This window comes from Aphelocoma coerulescens, chromosome 1 (assembly GCF_041296385.1).
Source record: "Aphelocoma coerulescens isolate FSJ_1873_10779 chromosome 1, UR_Acoe_1.0, whole genome shotgun sequence".
NCBI lineage: Eukaryota > Metazoa > Chordata > Aves > Passeriformes > Corvidae > Aphelocoma > Aphelocoma coerulescens.
In genome coordinates, this window is record NC_091013.1 from 120,550,185 (window position 1) to 120,566,470 (window position 16,286).

General features: G+C 55.8%; 1 protein-coding gene and 2 long non-coding RNA genes across 3 annotated transcripts; 1 reads left to right on the top strand and 2 right to left on the bottom strand.

Moving 5' to 3' along the window:
• The first annotated feature begins 996 nt into the window (after positions 1-996).
• On the top strand, positions 997-6,289 carry LOC138117231 (uncharacterized). The gene is made up of 2 exons (XR_011154582.1): positions 997-3,070; positions 4,868-6,289. It is a non-coding gene; the product is annotated as an uncharacterized lncRNA (long non-coding RNA).
• LOC138117236 (uncharacterized) lies at positions 1,035-8,693 on the bottom strand. Its single transcript, XR_011154583.1, has 2 exons — positions 8,369-8,693; positions 1,035-4,963 (listed from the first exon to the last, which is right to left on the bottom strand). It is a non-coding gene; the product is annotated as an uncharacterized lncRNA (long non-coding RNA).
• A 596-nt stretch (positions 8,694-9,289) lies between these two features.
• On the bottom strand, positions 9,290-16,194 carry LOC138117532 (uncharacterized). The gene is made up of 4 exons (XM_069027922.1): positions 16,073-16,194; positions 14,717-15,092; positions 12,192-12,314; positions 9,290-10,212 (listed from the first exon to the last, which is right to left on the bottom strand). The coding sequence occupies exons 1-4, from the start codon at positions 16,192-16,194 to the stop codon at positions 9,754-9,756; spliced, it is 1,080 nt and encodes a 359-aa protein (XP_068884023.1). The 3' UTR covers positions 9,290-9,753.
• Positions 16,195-16,286: the final 92 nt, after the last annotated feature.

Consider the following 16,286-nt stretch of genomic DNA (forward strand, 5'->3'; position numbering starts at 1 on the left):
CCCGCGCACCTGTGCGGACCCCGCCCTTCACACCTGTGCCGGCCCCGCCCCGCCCCGCCCGCGCCCGTAAATGCCGGCGGATCCGCGCCCGCTCCGCTTTGTGCGCTGGATGCTCATTCTGCTCGTCCCGGGCTGCGGCGGGACCGTCGTTCGGAGCGCTGTGCGGAGCCCGGCCCCGGGGCCTGCTCCCGGCGCTGCGCCGAGCCCGAGGCGCTGAGGTGGGACCGGGAACGGGGTCCGGGGATTCGGGTCCGAGTCCTGTCGGTGTCTGCTGGGGGTCCCGGGCCGAGCCGCTTGTCCCTCGGCGGGCGGGGTGTGGCTCCCGGGCTCGGAGAACTGAGGTGGGATTGGGGATGGCATTAGGGATCGGGATCGCCGCGGCTGGTTAAAAGCCGCTCCGGGATTGGCGCTGGGGCCGAGCCCGGCGCTGCCGCTCCGGCTGCGGCCAGCGCGGGGCTGCGGTCCCGCCGGAGCTCCGGCTACGGTCCCGCCGCGACCGCGGGGAGCCGGGGCCGTGCCGGGCGGGCGGCGCTTCCCCGGAGCAGGCGCTGGATCGCGCCTGGAAGCGGGCGGGGCACGGGGACCGCCCGTGCTGGCCCCGGCACCCCCAGAGGCCGCCGCTCCCGCAGCGCCGCCCGCCCCGTGGGGCGGAACCGGAGCGGCGGCGCTCCCGGCCCGGGCCCGCCCGCAGCCCCCGCGGGGACGCGCAGCTCCCCCAGCCCCGGCGCTGCCGAGGCCGCCGCACCCCCTGCGCAGAGCAGCGCCCGCCTCCCCCCGCCCCGGGGCCGCTCCCCCGGGGGCCTCCCGCCCAGCGAGCGCGGCTGCAGCGCCGCGGCCGGGAGGAGCCGCTCCCCCGGGCCGGGCGCTGGCGCCGAGTCCGCTGCTGCCGCTCCTGCTCTGACTGCGCCCGCTCTGGGGCCGGGGCTCGGGCTGCTCAGCCGGTACCTGATGCTCTCCTTCCCCCCCCCCCCCCCCCCCCCCCCACTTTCTCTGCGCCTTGCACTCTCCAGTGCAAAAACCTCTGGCTTTGAAAGTCCAGTGGAAACTGTTTCTTCTTTATTTCCAGAGCACAGCATCTCCTGAGTGGGAATGGATACACAAGGAGCACCAAGTCGAACCCTTATGTGAATGCCTCATCTGGGCCTTGAACCCACACCTGGCCATTCTCAGCACCCTGCTCCAACCAAGCCAATCTCAGCTCCTGCCAATGTCCTGCCTGGCATGGCAATGCCAAGTGCCAGCAAGGTAATTCCTTTGCAAATACAGCTCCTTCTTTTATGCTAATGCTGCTTTACACCCCAGCCCCTGCCATGGCTACAGGGCAGAGCTCCATGGCCAGCACCTGATCATGGAACACCACAGGTGATCACTTGGGGGACAGCACAAAACTCTTCCCATAGCCCTGATTTCCTGCCCTTTCCAGGATTTCCCCAACAGCTGTCAAGGTGCTCATTCCACGTCCCTTTCCAGGGAGAAAGAAGCAAGGCAAGTCCTGAGGGTTCACTTGCTCCATGGCCAAAGTTCTGGAGAGTGTCAGAGCTGCTCCTGCCTGCAGAGGGGCATTTCCCGCAGGTGAGTGTTCACAGGCCAAAATCACAGTGGCGGCTGAGGCAGCTTTTGTGGCCCAGAGCTGCACAGAGCTCTCAGTGACTCCTGCTCATTGCCAGGAGTGTTCCTTGGTGCTCCTTCTGTGTGTCCCAGCTGGCAGGGAACGGGGGGGAGGGAGAAGGCCAGCAGCCCCAGGAAGGGAACCAGCAGCTCTTGTGCTTTGGATTTGCAGAGAGGAGCTGTGCCTGCAGTGTCCTGCCTGTGGCACACAGCATGCCAAACACACATCCCGGGAACGGGCACTGGGCTGCCTGGGCAGCGCTGGGATGGACATGGATAAAGGGCGGCCCCTCGGCCAGGGGCTGCTCTGAACAGGCACCCGGAGATGCTTCGGCCCCGACAGACCCCACTGACGCCCCAAAAATACCCCAAGGAACAGCTGGCACCGGGGAATGTTGGCACGGGCTGTTTGCAGAGGGGCTCAGACAGCAATTCCCGCTGCCGACCTCCCACACACCTGCCAGCTATGTCCCAGCCACCCAAAATGCCTTCCCTTCCAGCCTGAGGACATCATCCCTCAGCAGCGTTAAAGCCAAGGCAAGCTTCCCCCACAGCAATGAAATGCCAAGCAATGCCCTCAGAGATGCCTTCAAATGAAAGGTCAGAGGCAGAGAAATCTCTTTGGATTGAGTTGGCAGTTTTTGGGGAACCAGCTGGAACTGCACAACTGATGGAAAGCTTTCACAGGTGGCTCACACTGCAGGTGCCCTGAAGGCAGGGATGTGCATCCCTTTCCTGAGGGAAAAGAACTTCCAGAGGCTCTGCAATGAAATAGCTCCTGCAGGGAGAGAACTCCTCCCATGGGCACAGGGGCTGCCTCAGCACGGGCTGGGAGCGTGTCCGGCCAGCGCCTTCTCCTGCTTCCAAATATCACCTGGAGCCCGAGCTCGGGGGGTGCAGGCAGCTGAATTCCAGGGAACTCTGTCAGGTGCCCCAGGGACATGGTGGGGGGGCTGGGGGATGAGGGTTACAAACAGCAAATTCTATGGAACATGAAGCTGTCCTTGCCCTGACCCTGCTGAGCTTCCCTGGAAGCTCTGCTACTTCCTGACACCTGCTGTTAAATAGGCAGCTCTGCATGGGAATATCCATGCTCCAGGAGGCACTAGGAGGCTATTCCAGTGGCAATTCAGGGCTTTGGGTAGAATTCATGTGAACTAGCAAAGCCTAACCCCAAATCTGGGCACCACACAGGGAACAACCTTTGTGCTGCCCTGGCAGCCAAAGCCCCTGGGCTGGGCAATGTCAGCAGGCAAATGGATAGAATGATTTAAATCCCAGCATCCCCCAAAGGGACAATCCACTCACCTCCCTTTGCTCCCAAAGTGTCCACTCTGTTCCCCACAGGTGCCCTGGGGATGCCAGGGAGGTCCCTTTGCCCACAGTGCCTTTCTCCTGCCCCTCTCCAGCCCGAGGCCTCTTCTCCCTTCCCTGCCAGCTGCTGCCAAGGAAGGAGGACACAGTGAGTCCTGAGTTCACCTCCAAATAGTCCTTCCCTCACCTTCAGATGATCTGAGACTTTACCCCCAAAATGTCCCCATCTGTCTCCTTCTGAGTTCCTCATTTTTTACAAGGAAGCATTCTTTCTCTGCTCTGGAGATTACCACAAGATTTGCCCCCAAAACTTTCCCCACCTGTCCACTACCTCTTTCCTCATTTCCACCTCAATATTCTCATTCTTTACCCTACAGACACTTTCAATTTTTACCCCTCAGAACTTCCCTACCTGGCCATAAAACCTCAGTTTACCCCATCAAGTGCATTCTCTCTGCTACAGATCACCTCAGATTCTACCCCCGACATTTTCTGTACCTCTCCACCACGGAGTACTTCATTTTTACTTCAAAATACTCCTTTTCTACCATGGAGATTCCCTCAAGTTTTACCCCCCAGATTTACCCACCTGTCCACAGCAATTCCCTCAGTTTACCTCAGGATGCTCCTGCTCTCTCCTAGAGATGACCTCACATTTTACCCCCTCAATTTTCCCTACCTGCCCAATTCTGATCACCTCCTTTTTACCTCAAAATAGGAGTTCTTTCTTCTACAGATTAACTAGGATTTTATGACCAAAATGTCTATTTTGTCCCCTGTATACTGACCAGATTGTAAAACCAAAACCACGCAAGTTCTGTCTGTCTTATCCCCAAAATGTTCATTCTGTCCCCTACAAATTAGGTCCGATTTTTTCTCAAAAACACTTACTGTTCCTCCATAATTACCTCAGGGTTTGCCCCCCAAATTCTACCTCCTCTTGACTACTGGTCACCTCATTGCTTCCTCAATATGTTCATTCTCTGCCCTACAGATCTTCCCACGTTTTACACCCCAAATTTCCTTGCCTAGCCCCAGTGACTGCCTCAGTTTATGTCAGTGTGTCATACTCTCCCTAGAGATTACCTCAAGTTTGACCCCCAAAATTTTCCTTAACTGTCCACAACTTATTACCTCATTTTTACCTCAAAATATTCATTCTCAACCTCTAGATTATTTCAAGTTTTACCCCCCCAAAATTCCCCTACCTGTCCACTACTGATTCCCTCTTCTTCCTTCAATATTTATTTACTTTCTACCACATAGCTTCTATCAAGATTTACCACCAAAGTTTTCCATCTGTCTACTACTGATGACCTCATTTTTACCTCAACATGTTCTTTCTACAGCTTATTTAATGTTCTTTTTACACAAGTTTCCCTACTTGCCCACAACTGATTCCCTCATGTTACCTCAGTGTGTTCATGCTCTCCCCTAGAGATTAGCTCAGATTTTCCCCACATGCTCAGTACTCATCACCTCATTTTTCCCTCCAAGTGATCATTCTCTGCTCTTGAGATTTTGTCACGCTTTGCCTCCAAAATTTTCCTTATTTGTCTACTCCTCTATGCCTATGCCAAAATATTCATTCTGTCCCCTACAGGTTACATCAAGTTTTACCCCCCAAATTTTCCTTCCTCTACAATATTAACTCTTTTCTGCCCCAAAAATGTGCATTCTCTCTCCTAAACATCACCTCAGCTTTTCCCTCAAAAATGCCACCTCGCTCCCCTCGACATCCCCTCCCATTTTCCTACACAAACAATTCTTGTGTCCCCTCTCAGTCACCCCAGGTTTTCCCAGTGAGGAGCTGCAAGGAATTCAGGCAGGGCCAATGACACCAGGGAACAGCTGTAAATTCAGAGGCAGAGAGAGAAGATCTACCAGGAAAGGGGAAAGGTTCAGAAGACATTTCTGCAATTAATTAATTAATAATTATTTCCAGTTCCCCACTGAGAAGAACACAACCTCACAGCTGTTAAGGCCTGACGGTTCCCTGCAGGGAGAGCTCAGCACACGTGCCCGGAGGCAATCCCAGCATCTGAAAGAAAGAAAGAAGCAGCAAAAGGTGATTGCTTCTCTTTCCAAGTTATTTCAAGTGCTCACACCCAAACCAACCTTTGCTCTTGATTCTGGCTGGGTGCATGGTGAGCGGTGGGCACAGGTCATGTCATCCATGCTGATGTGAGTGATGCTTTCTGGGGGAAATCAGCTGATTTCCAAAGTTCCCTTCCTGCCCTGTGCCTGATGTGCACAGGAGAAAACCCCTTCCCTGAAGGGACTTGTGCTCCCTCTAATCCCATTTGCCCAGTCTGTTCCATGGGGATATTGCCAGCCTGGGGCAGCAGAGGCACCTGCAGCTCTCAGCACTCTCTGCTCCAAGCACAGCTCTGGGCTCCTTTGCAGACTGCCTCTGCCGTGGGGTTTTCTCCAGGAGAAGCCAAGGAATTGCTCATGGAAGGGTGGAGATTAAGTTAGCCCAAAGGGAAGCAAAGAATAAGTACTCCAGGAAGAGCCCTTGGGAGCTGCTGGGCTGAGGTGGGAAGGGGACATTCCTTGCCTGCAGGGCCAATACACAACAACCTCCAACCCAAAGCACAGACTGGCAGGTGGGGTCTGACAGCACCACTCTGACAAACCTCCTTGTCATTCTTCCCTGCAGTGACTTTTGCAATCAAACTCTGAAGCTGACAAGCCCAGCAGCTCTGTCCATCCACTCTGGAAGGAAAGGATACTCCAGGGATGAGGCCCATTCCCAGCAAACGCTCCCAACACAGCCCGGAGGCACCGCTGGAGCTCGGGTGTGGGGCTGGGAAGGGCTGCCAGGAGCACGCAGCCCCCAGGTGGGGTGGCAGCGGCAGCAGCAAATTCCCACAGGCTGATGGCACAACAGAGAGACAAAGGCCAGCAGTGGCCACGGAAGGTGCAGGGTTAATTCTGCTCCCTGCCCTGCCCCATCCCTGCAGGAAAGCTCCAGGGGGGAGAGAAACTCTCAGGGTGCCCAAAATGCAGCATCTGTCACCCTGATCCCGCTTCAACTCAGAGTGTGGGGCCAAGCTCCCCCCACAGGTAAACACTGAGCTGACCTGCTCAGGCTCAAACACAGCCCCAGTTCTCACCTCCAGCCTGCTCCTGGGGCTGCTGCCACATTCCTGACAAGGTGCCAAAGGCCCCTTTGGACAGGGCTCTCTCTGTCTCAGGTGCTGGGCACTGCAGGGACCAGGGCAGCCCCCTCTGGGGACAACTGGGGATTCATCCCACACCACGGGCAGGACCAGGGGCCCTCCAGTACAGGCTGGTGGGGCCAGAGCTCCTTGGGTTTGGCTGCTCAAACACCAAAGCTTTTGGCAAAGATGGGACAAGTTAAGTGGGTTTTCCTGCCCTGAGAGAGAGGAAATTGTTAAAATTAAGCATGGAAATTAAGTTCACTGTGGAAGTCAAAGGCTCCTGGCTTTCCCACTCCTGTTCTGATTGCTTACTAGAGGGTTTTATCCATAAAAAAATGAGAGGTGGCACCAAATAAAAGAACTCTTTTTCAACATTTTTCCCCTACTTTCTTTCACACATAAAAAGGATGTCCATTTTTACTTAGTGCATTCTTTGCCTAATTTTAACAGAACTGTTTTCCTTCCAGGCCCCACTTGTGGGTTCTTCACTCCTTTGCCATCGGACTTTGGACAAAGGAAGAGAAGGATCAGCTCCACACGGGTGTCATCCAACGGGGAACACCCCCTGTACCAGCCCCAGCCTTCTCCAAGCACGCTGCCTCACTTTCCCCATTCTGGATGCTGGCTCCAATCCAGTCTGAGTTCTCCCCTGTTTTCCATGTCTAAGGACAGGAACTTGTCCTGGTCAGGGTGTAAGGCCTTAAACTGCACATTGATCTGGGGGGCTGTGACTGGGATTCCAGCAGGGAATTCACTGTTTTACAAATAAAAATTATTCCAGGGAGCTGCTGCTTCACCACACAGTGTCAGCAAAAGAGAGAAAACACTAAAGGTGTATCCAAAAACAAGGATGAAATGATTCCTCCTGCTTTTAGTGGGATCAGGGCTTATGCTGCCCTGGAATGACAAAGAACTTCTCCCTCAGCCCCCCAGAGAGCCCTTGAAAAGCCAAAGTGCAGCAGGGAAGGAAGGAAGGAAAGGCACCTGCTGGGGCAGCACAGGTCCAGCTGCTCATGGGGACTGGGAATGAGTGCGGAGCCAAAAGCACCTTCCCAGGCTGGAGGGGCTTGCCTAAAGCACCACCTCTGGGAAGCAAAGGGCTATGGAAGAAATGGAGTGGGAATTTACAATAATAATCATCATGTATCGGGAAAGAGCAACAACAGAAGCAACAATCATTCCAAGGGAGCAGGAGGGATGCGGAGCTTGAAACGAGGTTTGAGTGAGGCAGCAGCTCCTGGGAGTTCTAACCCACAGCTCCAGCTCTGCGATTCCAGGAGCACTGCAAGCTCCTACTGCCCCGTCCCCGGCTTTGCCTCCTGCCAGTACTCGGCACCTCGGGCACGGTTGGGTGCGAGTGCTCCAGTGCTGCTGCCCCGAGGGAGTGGGAAAATGGCCATTAAACCACTTCCCACTGGGCTGGCTCCGAGCTCGGGCTGGGGAAAACATTTGGCACCCCTGGCATTTCAATGAAATCAGTTTCCATCACTTTGAAGAGGCACTGAATAAACCCAGGGCACATAAGTAAACCTCTCCCCATAAGGACAGCCCCAGGGAATACACAATTATTCCTATGCCTGGCCAAACAAACCAGCAGCCAGGTTTTGGGAAGAGACTCCAGACTCTTATCTCCTTCCCTGGCTGTAAAACACTTGCAGAGGCTTTGGAGTTCATACAAGCTTGTCAGGATTTGGATACTTCATGTAAATTCCATTCAGATACTGGAATGGAAGTGTCCTAAAGGCACCTCCACTCAGACTTTAATTTTAAGCCCTCTACCACCAAAGAATTTAGATGTTCTTTTCTTAGGAACACCCCACCTCTGCTTCTTTAGGTGTCTCCACGTGGGACATAAATTAAATGTGGACAAATTTTAGAATGCAGCTTCCAAGTCAAGTTACCTGCTAGGAAATTACTTCAGCTCTCTGGTACCTTGGGCTGTTTTAAACACAGCCTGGCCCTTCATGGCTGAGGCTCTGAGCTACACAACTTGTGAGTGGGCAAGTAGCAGCAGCTGAGGTCTCATCCCAGCTGTACACAAAAACAGGGAGTGGGGGCTGCACTTGGATACGTGCAGGCAGGGTTGGGCCCCTTCTGAAAGCTTCAATCCCTGTTTTCCAGAGATTCAATCAGGGATAATGACATTTTCACAAAGCTCTCTTAAGGCACGTGAAAACCCGAGTAAGAAAATGGAATCAAACCCTTTGTTCCACTGGCCTCACGCCCCAAATTCCAACGGGACAGACAAGTCCCTCTCCTCGGAAGGCAACGTCTCCTACCTGGATCTGTGCCTTCCGCAGCCTTTGGTGGCCGCTGTCTCCATCCTCCCACACCTCCTCATCTTCCTCCTCAGCAGGCCTGGCTTCCTCATCCTGCAGAGCAAGCACAGGGACAGTCACCAACCTGCTCATCCCAAACCTGGCCAGCAGGGATGGACTGCTGGGACCCCCTGGACGGTCACCCCTCTGCTGGGCACCATCCCTGCTCTGCAGTCCATTCCCGTTCCTGGCCTGGCATCTCCTTTGAACGGGATGTTAAACCACAACCACTTGCTCGGCTGGGTTTTGGGACAGCAGAGACTCCCCCAAGGCAGTGGACAAAGCTCCTGTTCCCACACCCTCTGCCTCCCAAAGCCCTGCTAGGGCCAGGCAGAGCAAAGGAAATCCCTCACTTCCTGCTGGAAATTTCCTCTTGTGCCCATAAACCCAGGGAAATCGTGGCTGCCCCATCCCTGGAAGTGTTCGAGGCCAGGCTGGCCGGGGCTTGGAGCACCCTGTGGATGGAATGAGGTGATCCTTAAGGTCCCTTCCCACCCAAACTATTCTGCCATTCCAGGATGATTCTGTGATCTCTCCCTGCATTTATTTTGCATCGCTTCCTCTCTAATTTGAATTCCCAAATCAAAATGAGTTTTCAAAGAAATCATTTAAAATTATCCCAGGAATAAAAAGGGGTGCATCAAACATACAAGAATCATTCCTACCTCCATCAAATCATTATTAATTGGAAGCCTCTTTCCTCATCTCCGTCCTTAGTTTTCCTTTCCTAGGAAACCTTGTGATCCCACAGTTTCTCCAAGAGATTTACTGGGATTGCAGAAAGCTTTGCTCTGTCAGGGAGGCAGGGGGGTTGACAACACTTGTTCCTCTGCATCTTTATCCTTTAACCAGCTTTCCTTCAGAATGGTGCTGCAAGAGAAGTTCAGAATTACTAGAAACGGATCAGGTTCACCTTTTTTCCTCACTCTTTTCCAACTACTTCCAAATTCTTGGAATTATCCTCAAATGAGGCCTAGCAAGCTACTGTGAAAACATCGGTCAGAGGAACATCCTGCAAAGAGAAAACCACATCCAGCAGCAGCCAAAACAATCCCATTGCTATTCTTACCTGGTCTCCAGGTGCTCCTGCCAGAGCTCCCAACACCCATTGCCATTCCATGAGGGTGAGGAGGCAGTTTTGGATGTGTTCTTTGCCATGGGATGGGAAAACAGAGCCCAGAGGGTCTTTGTGTCCCTTCCAAGCCACCCCATGATTCCATCAGCACCTATACCAATTCCATTCTGGAAAGCCCAATTCCATTCCTCCCATCAACTCAGAATTTCTCCCTTCCTCTCTCTGCTCCACATCAGGCATGTGTTGCCACGTGCCACAGGCATGGGATGCCTCAGCATTGCCTGGGAATGCCACTCAAGGCTGCCCTTGTGGCCTCAGCGCTCCAAAATGCCCAGCTGGCTCCCGTTCCAGCTGGGAATGTCCCAAACAGCAGCGTGGGCTGTGCCCTCTGCCATCCCACCATTGGGGCAGCTCCCATAGAATGTGACTGACTTACTGGGTTTGCAATTCCTGGCTTAAAAGTCAGGTGGTGGAATATCCTCTCCTGGGAATATCCAGAAGACCAGAAGGCTCCCTGGAAGCCACAGGTCAGGGACAGAGTCAGATGAACGATCCTGAACTGGTTTTCAGGGGATGCATCCCCAGCCTGTGGCTGCAAAAACTCCAGAGCTGTTCCTTCCCCTTGGGACAGCCAGGGAAAACATCCCCAGCATGGATTTCTGACAGGAAAAACCTCACTGCTCCAGGCTACTTGGCTCCTCCCAAATCCAGGCCAGCACTCCAACAGGCTCTAAGGACAAAACAACAGGAAAGACCATCTCAGGGCACACGCCACAAGCTGGGCGTCACATTCCTCACTGGAACTGGGCTGTTCCCACATCCCTGTGACAGTTGGGAGCATCTCCCGTTCCTCGCTCTTCCATTCAGGACAAAGAGACAACAGAGCTGTCAAACAGCCAGTGTGTAACCCCAACAATCCAGGGAAAACCACCTTGCTCTGGGGAGAAACATCATGCCCAGTTATGGAAAAAACCAAAGAGCGGTACTGGAAACACTCCCAGGCATGGAGGCTCCCAGCTCCGGAAATGCAGCTCACAGGCTTCTTCCCATGGGAACCCCAGTATTGCCCGGGATTGGGCTCAGGGAAAAAGTCCTGCCCATTCCATCACTCTGGCACAGACACCCCAGGAAGGTGTCCCTGACCATGGCAAGGGGCTGAACAGGATGGTCTGTAAGGTTCTTCCCAGCACAGACCACTCCAGGAGTTTAAGGTGGATTCGAGCAGCTCCTGAGGACATGAACACCACCCACACCTCCCACCTGGCTCAGCCCAGAGTCCATCCAGCACTCACAGAGAGCTGCTGGGAGCTGAAATTCTCCCTGCTCCCCCTGCCTGGGAAACCCTGCCTCCAGCTCCTGGGAAAGAGGAGCTGCATCCTGCTGGGTGCTCCCGGCTCTGGGCAGCTGCCGCCTTCAGGCGGGGGGATGGCTCGGGCAGCTCCGGTGACTGTTCCACCTCGATGATTTTGTGTTTTCCTGCATTTCCCTGGGCTGGAGGGGAGCAGGGGGTGCGGTGGGAGTGCGGGAAGGCAGCGGCAGGGAGGGCAAGGAGTGCGGCCGGGCACCGCACAGCGCAGGGGGGCTTCTGCTGGGAGTGGAGGGGCGCGACCCGGACGGAGACGTCCCCGCCGCTGCCGGCCACTGCCCATGGGGCTCCTGCCCGCCCCCGGCGCCACTGACCCCACACCCCGTGTCCCCACACTGGGAACCACCATGGAAAATCATGCTGAAACCTCTAATCCTGAGCCTGAGCCTTGACCTTTTACCCCCCCTGACCTTTGACCCCTCGACCCATTCCTTGACAACCTGACCTTTGATCCCTGACCCCTGACCATCCACCTTTACACCTTGAGCCCTGCCCTTTGACCCCCCCCAACCTGAGCCCTTTGACCCTTGCCTTTTGACCCATGACACCTGACCCCAGGACCTTTGACCCCCCTGAGCCCTGTGACCTTTGCCCCAACCTTCTACATGTGACCTCTGTGCTTTGACATTGACCACCTTGACCTTCGACCCCTGGACTTTCACCTTTGATTCCCTGACCCCCCAACCTATGCCCTGACTTTTGTCCCTTTATCCCCTAACCTTTAACCCCCTCTACTTTATACCCCTCACTGCTATTGCTGCCTGGAACCCCTCACTCCTGCTCTACACGCCCCAGCCCTCAACCCGTACCTGTCACTCTCCAGCCTGCAGCTGTCATCCCTAACTTTTTGGTGTGGGGCTTGTCCTCCTCTGAGGGTTCCAGGGTTATCCCAGCACCAGGGTTACTGAGCTCTGCTGCAGTGAGGGTTCCAGGGTTGCTGCACTGTGCTGCTGGTGGGGGGAAAATGGTGCTGTCAGGGGTGGTATGAGGGCTGGTGCACCTTTTCCCTGTATTCCTAACCTCCACTGGGTACTCTCCACCCTGTTAGGGAGGCTGTTTGTTTGGCTGCACCCAAACCTTGGCGATGAACATCACCTCGCAGACAGGACGGGACCAAGGAAAAACAAAACCCAGATGGGGGAAAAAAAACCTCACAGCTGGCTGTTTTCTTATTATAAAGTTAAAAATCAGTTGAAAAAACTGAAAGGCAAAAATCCCACACACAAGGTTAGAACCAGTCACACACGCTCTCACAGACTGACACACGCAGACACAGACAGACACACACTCTCACAGACAGACACCCTTCTTCAGCTTACACACTGACTGCAGCCCTTACTCACAACACTCCACCGATGAAGACGCTTCAACACATCTTCCAACTGCTGCTCCCTGACGTGGAAGGGTAGATTCTGGGAAAAGCGGTAGCATCGGTGACTGCAGGGATCAGAATCGGCCTCGGGGACCTGCAAGACAACATGAGACAGTCTACAAGTAGCTGACAGCTCGGAGTTATCCCCATACACCAGGCCCATAAGTTTTCTACACAAAACCCCACAGCCAAGAGATGAACCACAAAGTTTTACAACTGTTCAACCCAGCCACGACTCTACGTGCCAGGGCAGGGCAGCTCCAAGTGTAAGCACACCAAATAGAAGCAAAGATGACACGAGGACTTGAGATAACTCTCCAGAAGATAAATTCTAGACCCGATATGCTTTGAGGCAATGGAACCTATGGAACTACCACAGTGAGGAGGGTCTAATACACTTCATAGAGAAGTCCATGGCCCATGAAAGAAAAGATACTACCAAAAGTGAGAAGGAAGATGGAGGAGAACATCTTGTGTACTTCTCCTGGTCTCCAAAAGCAAAACTGTAAAGATGCCGGAATGAGCCCGATCTGGGAAAGCACGCGAGCAGAGACCCCCGCTGCCCCTACGGCCCAGAGCGAGGCCCATAAAGCACCGAGATGTAACAAAGGCCTGTGACACAGGAGAGGATGGACACAAACTACAGAACACAGACACCCATGACATAGCACAGACACGAGCTGAAACTGCCCAGCAACGGGCACAAGATTGCTAGTGGTGCCATGAGGATTTTTGCCTTTTCTTTTATACCCCTGTTGTACCTTTTTACAAATTCTGTATTCCTAGTGCTTTTTGCCTACATTCTTGGACTTGTTTGTCAAGCTGAGAGACTCAACATTTTAGAAGCTTCGTAGCTAGGGATCAGTGTGCCCCAGACCCCACGGTCCTCTCCAGAACACATTCTGTAAACCAAGATAGAACCATCCAGGGGAAGGTTCCTTGGGGAGGGGGGCTCACTTGAGCCTCTCATTGGGGAATCTTTGATAGATATGCTAATTAGTAACACCTATAATGTTACACCTAATGTTGGGGGAGAGGGGGGGACACAGAGACTCGGCGGGGTGCATCTCGATGCATATGACCTGGACGTGTGCACCTAAGGATCCTTAAAATAAATACCAAGGTAAAATCCCTTTTCCCCTTTGAACCGTGTATGACTCTTGATTTTAAGGCCAGGAAAAGGCATCATTTAATCACGTTTCCCTCATTAGAGGAGACAATTAAATGACCACTCAGGTGCACAACCACTCCTGCAGAGCACTTCACTAGACCCCGTTTTGCAATAACTCCCCCAGGCTGCAAAGCCCCGTTTGCCAGGGACCTGAGAGAAGAATTCGGTAGTTTTAAAGGAATGTCAGCAACTAGGAATACACCTGAGAGGAGTTCAGTAGCTGGGAGGGAGCCCAGGTGACAAATAAACACACAGGCCCCAGCAGAACCAGCTCATTCCAAAGAGTGGCACTGAGGAAGGGCCTGGGCAGTCCCACAGGGGCAGGTGGGTGCCTGGCTGCCAGCACTGGGAACGTGGGAATGCTTCAAAGCACCGGCACTCCTGAGAAAATGACCAAACAAGGCCGTCATAAGGCAAGAGATGAGCCGGGGGGACAGTGGGTCCCACACCTGCCCCTTTTCCCTTTCCACTGTACAGCATCTGCCCAGGCTGTGAGCGAGCTTTGGGCAGAAGCACTCAGTTCTCCCCCAGAATCCAGTGAACCACTTGCTCATCTCCAGAAGAGAATCACAGGCACAGCACTGAATGCACCGATACCCGGCTTACACCTCTCAACACTTTCTCGCTTTGGTTTGTTCATTGAAAAATGGCAAAAAAGGAAAAAAGTCAGCCCAGAGCCCAGGAACGTTAAGCGACTGCTCTTTTACAAAGTCCAACACAACCCCCCCAAGGATGAGGCTTTACGTAAGAGCCACCTACTCCGTCCGGACGGGATTGTGTCCGGACCCGCGACTCTTCCCTCGCTGACCTTCGGCAGCAGCCGGCGGAAGCCAATTCCCCGAGCACGGCAGCCCCGCGGAGCCGCCCAGAGCCGCCGGCCGCCCCCAGAGCCCCGCAGCCCGTGCCGGTGCTGGCCCGCTCCATCCCGGAGCGGCTCCGGCCGCAAACCGGGAGAGCAAAGGGGAAGGAACAAAGCCCTGACAAAGCCAATGAGCGGAACACCATTCAACCCATCAGCGGGGAGGGCAGCGCAGCGGCCCCGCCGGCCCCGAGCCCGCCCCGAGTCCCCGTTCCAGGGAATGCCCCGGGTTGCGCTGCCCGGGGAGGGACCCCCGCCCTCCCGGGGTGTCCCCCACCGCGGGGCGCGAGCGCGGGGAAAGCCGCGGGTCCCGGCGGGAGCTGCGCCTGGAGCGGCCGATGCCGCCCTCGGGCCCGCCGGTGCCGCCCAGGGGGTGCCGGGATGTGCCGGGAGTGCCCGGGGCGGGGACGGCGCGGCCCCGGCGCTGCCCCGGTGCCGGCGGGAGGCCAGGCCCGGCCGCGCTCACCTGCGCTGGTCGCTCCGCTGGGCCCGCACCATCTCTTGGCTGCCGCCACCGGCGAACGACGGAGGAGCCGCGGAGCCGCCGGCGAGTCACGGAGCGCCGGGGGGGGCGCGGGGCGGGCCCGGCGGAGGGAGGGGGGGGCGGCTGCCAAGCGGGCGGCCGATCCGGAAAGGTCCCGGCGGTCCATGGCGGGCTGGCGGCTCGCAGGGCTCGGGCAGGGCCGCGGCTGCGCTGGGCCCGATCCCGGCCCGGTCCCGCCTGGCGCTTCCCGGCGGCTCCCGCGCCGCCGCCGCCGCCGCCCCGATCACGTGACGCGCGGGGAACCACGTGACCCCGGCGGAGCGCGCGCGCAGGGGGCGTGGCGCGGGTCAGGCCCCCCCTCCCCGCGGGGCGGTGGGAGAGTCACGTGGCGCAGCGCGCGCGGAGCGACACGGGGAACAGCGGGACAGACCGGGAAACACCGGGACACTCCGGGACAGACCGGACACCCCGGGACAGGCCGGCAGAGGAGCAGCTTCGGGGTGACCCAGCGGGGGCCGCCCAGTGCCTGAAGGGGCCGCAGGAAAAGATAGAGAAAGGATTTCCAAGGGACGGAGGGACAGGACACAGGGAATGGCTTCCCAGTGCCAGAGGGCAGCGATGGATGGGAGATTGGGAATTGGGAATTCCTGGCTGGGAGGTGGGGGAGACCCCGGCAGAGTTCGCCCAGAGCAGCTGTGGCTGCCCCTGGATCCCTGGCAGTGCTCAGGGCCAGGCTGGACATTGGGGTTGGAGCAGCCTGGGACAGTGGGAAGTGTCCCTGCCCGTGGCAGCGGTGGCACTGGATGAGCTTTAAGGTCCTTCCAAGCCCAAATCGTTCTGTGAGTCTTAGAGCCCTGAAATTCTCATGACAGAGGTGGAACTGCAAGAGCTTAAGGTCGCTTCCCAAAAAACCCCCATTGCACGAGTCTGCAGCTTCTGGAGCCCTCGGTCCATTGAAATGCAGTTTCAGAGGAGCTCCGAGGAAATGGTGCTTTGGGGAGAGCAGAGCGGCTGGAACAGAGGAACAGGAACAGTCTCCTGGAGCGAGCCCTTGTGTCTCAGAGAGCGGGATCGGCTCGTTCCTAACGCACCTGGTGACTCCCAGAGCGGAGGATGGAAACGCAGCCCTGGTCCGAAAGAAACCCTGCCCGGGAGCGCGGGCTGGGATTGGGAGCCGGCAGAGGGAGCTCGGTGTTAAAGAGGCTCTTTTGGCTGTAAAGGTGCGCCTTTGTCTCTCTGCGAAGCACCCGGCCGTAGCGGCGTTTTTGCTGCTGTCTCCTGATTTTATTAAACTTTTATTAAACTGTCCCTTTTCTTCAACTTTCCTTCAAATTCTACAAAGAGTGAAGCTCGTTTATCACGGCCGCGCGGTTGGAGCGGCACCAGCGCTGATCCCTCCGCGGGCAGGACCGCATCACAAATAGTCCCTCCTGGCGGATCACTCCGCGGGCGGGCGCCATCACCGCTAATACGAGTATTTATAAATTCCAAAGAACTCGTTAACGCAGAAGAAAGCAAGTACGCTTCATGCTGGGTGGGAAACATAGGGTCT